A 2,062-nucleotide genomic window follows, 5' to 3' on the forward strand; every position below is an offset into this window, starting at 1 on the left:
GAGCAGCAGCAGCAGCAGCTGCTGCTGCTGCAGCAGCAGCTGCTGCTGCAGCAGCTGCAGCAGCAGCAATGCGCAAAACGGACCTAGCCAGCAGCAGCAGCAACAACAGCAGCAGAAGCAGAAGCCGCAGCAGCAAGAGCTGCGTAGCGCTTCAGCTTCTACTGGATATGGACGGCTGCGTTGCTTTGTTGCTGCTGCTCCGCCTGGTGCGGCTGCTGCTGCTGCTGCTGCGGGGTCTTCCCCTGCTGCTGCTGTTGCAGCAGCAGCAGCAAAAGGGTTCCGGTGGCGGGGGGTGCGGCTGCTGCCGGGGGGACAGGCGGCAGCGCAGCAGACAGACGACGCCAGCAGCAACAGCAGCAGCAGCAGCAGCAGGAAGCGGAACACAAAGAAGGGGGTTTTGATGCGTGCTTGCGCTGCTGCTGTTTGGGCCGAGCTGCCCCCCATTCACCTGCCACAGCAGCAGCAGCAGCTGCTGCAGCAGGAACAGCAGCAGCAGCGAACGCAAGTATTGTGCTGTCTCGGCCGAGATTCCTTGCAGCTGTTTGTGTTTCGCGGTGTCTGTACACCTGATGCTCCTCTTCTGCCCTGGCGAGCACTACAGCTGAAGCACAGCAACGACGACTCATGCAGCAGCAGCAGCAGCAACAACAACAACAGCAGCAGCAACAACAGCAGCAGCAACGACAGCAGCAGCAACAGCAACAGCAGCAGTAGATACTGGCAAGGGACAGCTTTTGTAGAGGCATCGGATGCTCAAGGGGACAGTTTGCTGCTGCTTGAGTGGGAATTAGATAAGCAGCACTCTGGCAGCAGCAGCGGCAGCAGCAGCAGCAGCTGCTGCTGCAACTGCATCTTGTTGTATTCTCTTTCACTGTGCGCCCTCAAGGCCCTTGCGGATCCATCTGCATCTCCACTGCAGCAGCAGCAGCAGCGGGAGGCGACGCGAAAAACGGCAGCACACTCAAGCAGCAGCAGCAGCAGCAGCAGCAGCAGCAACAGCGACCGTTGGAGGCTTCTTGTGAGCGGGCGGAGCGATTTGCTGCTGCTGCTGAATGATGCCGTTTGTATCCGCCTTCAGCTCGGTGCTGCTGGTGTCTCTCTCATGCGTCGCTTCATGCTGCAGCTGCCTGTCTCCTTGCCTCAGCCGAGCAACAGCAACAGCAGCAGCAGGAGCAGCAGCGCCAGCAAGAGAAAACAGCTGCCGCTTCAGCGCTTCGTTGATGTGTGCTGCTGCTGCTCTTACCTCTACGCAATAACAGCACCGCCGCTGCAGCAGATTCTCATTTGGGGTGTATCCGCAGGTGTGGCTGTGCATGCACTGGAGCTGCCCCTCTACGATCCCCCGCAGCAGCAGCAGCAACAGCAGCAGCAGCAGCAGTGCAGCAGCAAAGAAAGCCTGGCTGACAGTCGATGCCAAAGCAGCAACGACTGCGACAGCAGCAGCAACAGCAGCAGCAGCTGCTACAGCAGCTGCAGGTGCTGCTGCAGGTGCGCAGCTGCAGCAAGAGCTCGGGCTAGAGAGCTGCCTGTGCTGCTGCTGTCTGTGCGGGTGANTGCAGGTGCGCAGCTGCAGCAAGAGCTCGGGCTAGAGAGCTGCCTGTGCTGCTGCTGTCTGTGCGGGTGAGCCGAGATTCGCTGCACCTGGTGATTGGAGACAGCAGAAACTGTCTCCGCGTTGTCTCCTTGAAGGCCTTCTTTGCTGCTGCAGCAACTGCAGCAGCAGCAGCAGCAAGCTGGGGCGACGCAGCAGAAAACAGCTTCCAGCAGCAGCACTTTAGGGAGAGACAAAGAGCAGCAGAAGGCCTGCCGCTAAGGAGACAGCTGCTGCCTGCTGCCGCTGCTGTCTCCGCCTTCCCGCTTGCTTTCGGTCTCCTCCCACTGCGTTTGCATATTGCTGCTGCACCTGCTGCTGCACCTGCTGCTGCTGCCGGTGCTGCTGCTGCTACACCTGCAGAGGCTTACAGGCAAATGCTGGAGGCATGCGCCTTCGTCTCAGCTACCGTCCGCTGTGGCGACCCCATACTCCCGGCTGGATCGTCTCCTTGCAGCAGCAGCAGCAGCA

General features: G+C 60.3%; 1 protein-coding gene across 1 annotated transcript in view; it reads left to right on the forward strand.

Annotated features, from left to right (window-relative positions):
* The window catches only part of EMH_0073180 (uncharacterized protein), a gene marked incomplete at both ends in the record, with an annotated part of 2,523 nt that extends 710 nt beyond the window's left edge, over positions 1–1,813 (forward strand). The window contains 3 exons of the mRNA XM_013499295.1: positions 1–1,476; positions 1,560–1,620; positions 1,718–1,813. Coding sequence (XP_013354749.1) covers positions 1–1,476; positions 1,560–1,620; positions 1,718–1,813 — 1,633 coding nt within the window. The remainder of the gene's footprint in view (positions 1,477–1,559; positions 1,621–1,717) is intronic.
* Positions 1,814–2,062: the final 249 nt, after the last annotated feature.

The sequence above is a fragment of the Eimeria mitis genome, genomic scaffold, assembly GCF_000499745.2.
Source record: "Eimeria mitis Houghton genomic scaffold, Emh_scaff4186, whole genome shotgun sequence".
Taxonomy (NCBI): domain Eukaryota; phylum Apicomplexa; class Conoidasida; order Eucoccidiorida; family Eimeriidae; genus Eimeria; species Eimeria mitis.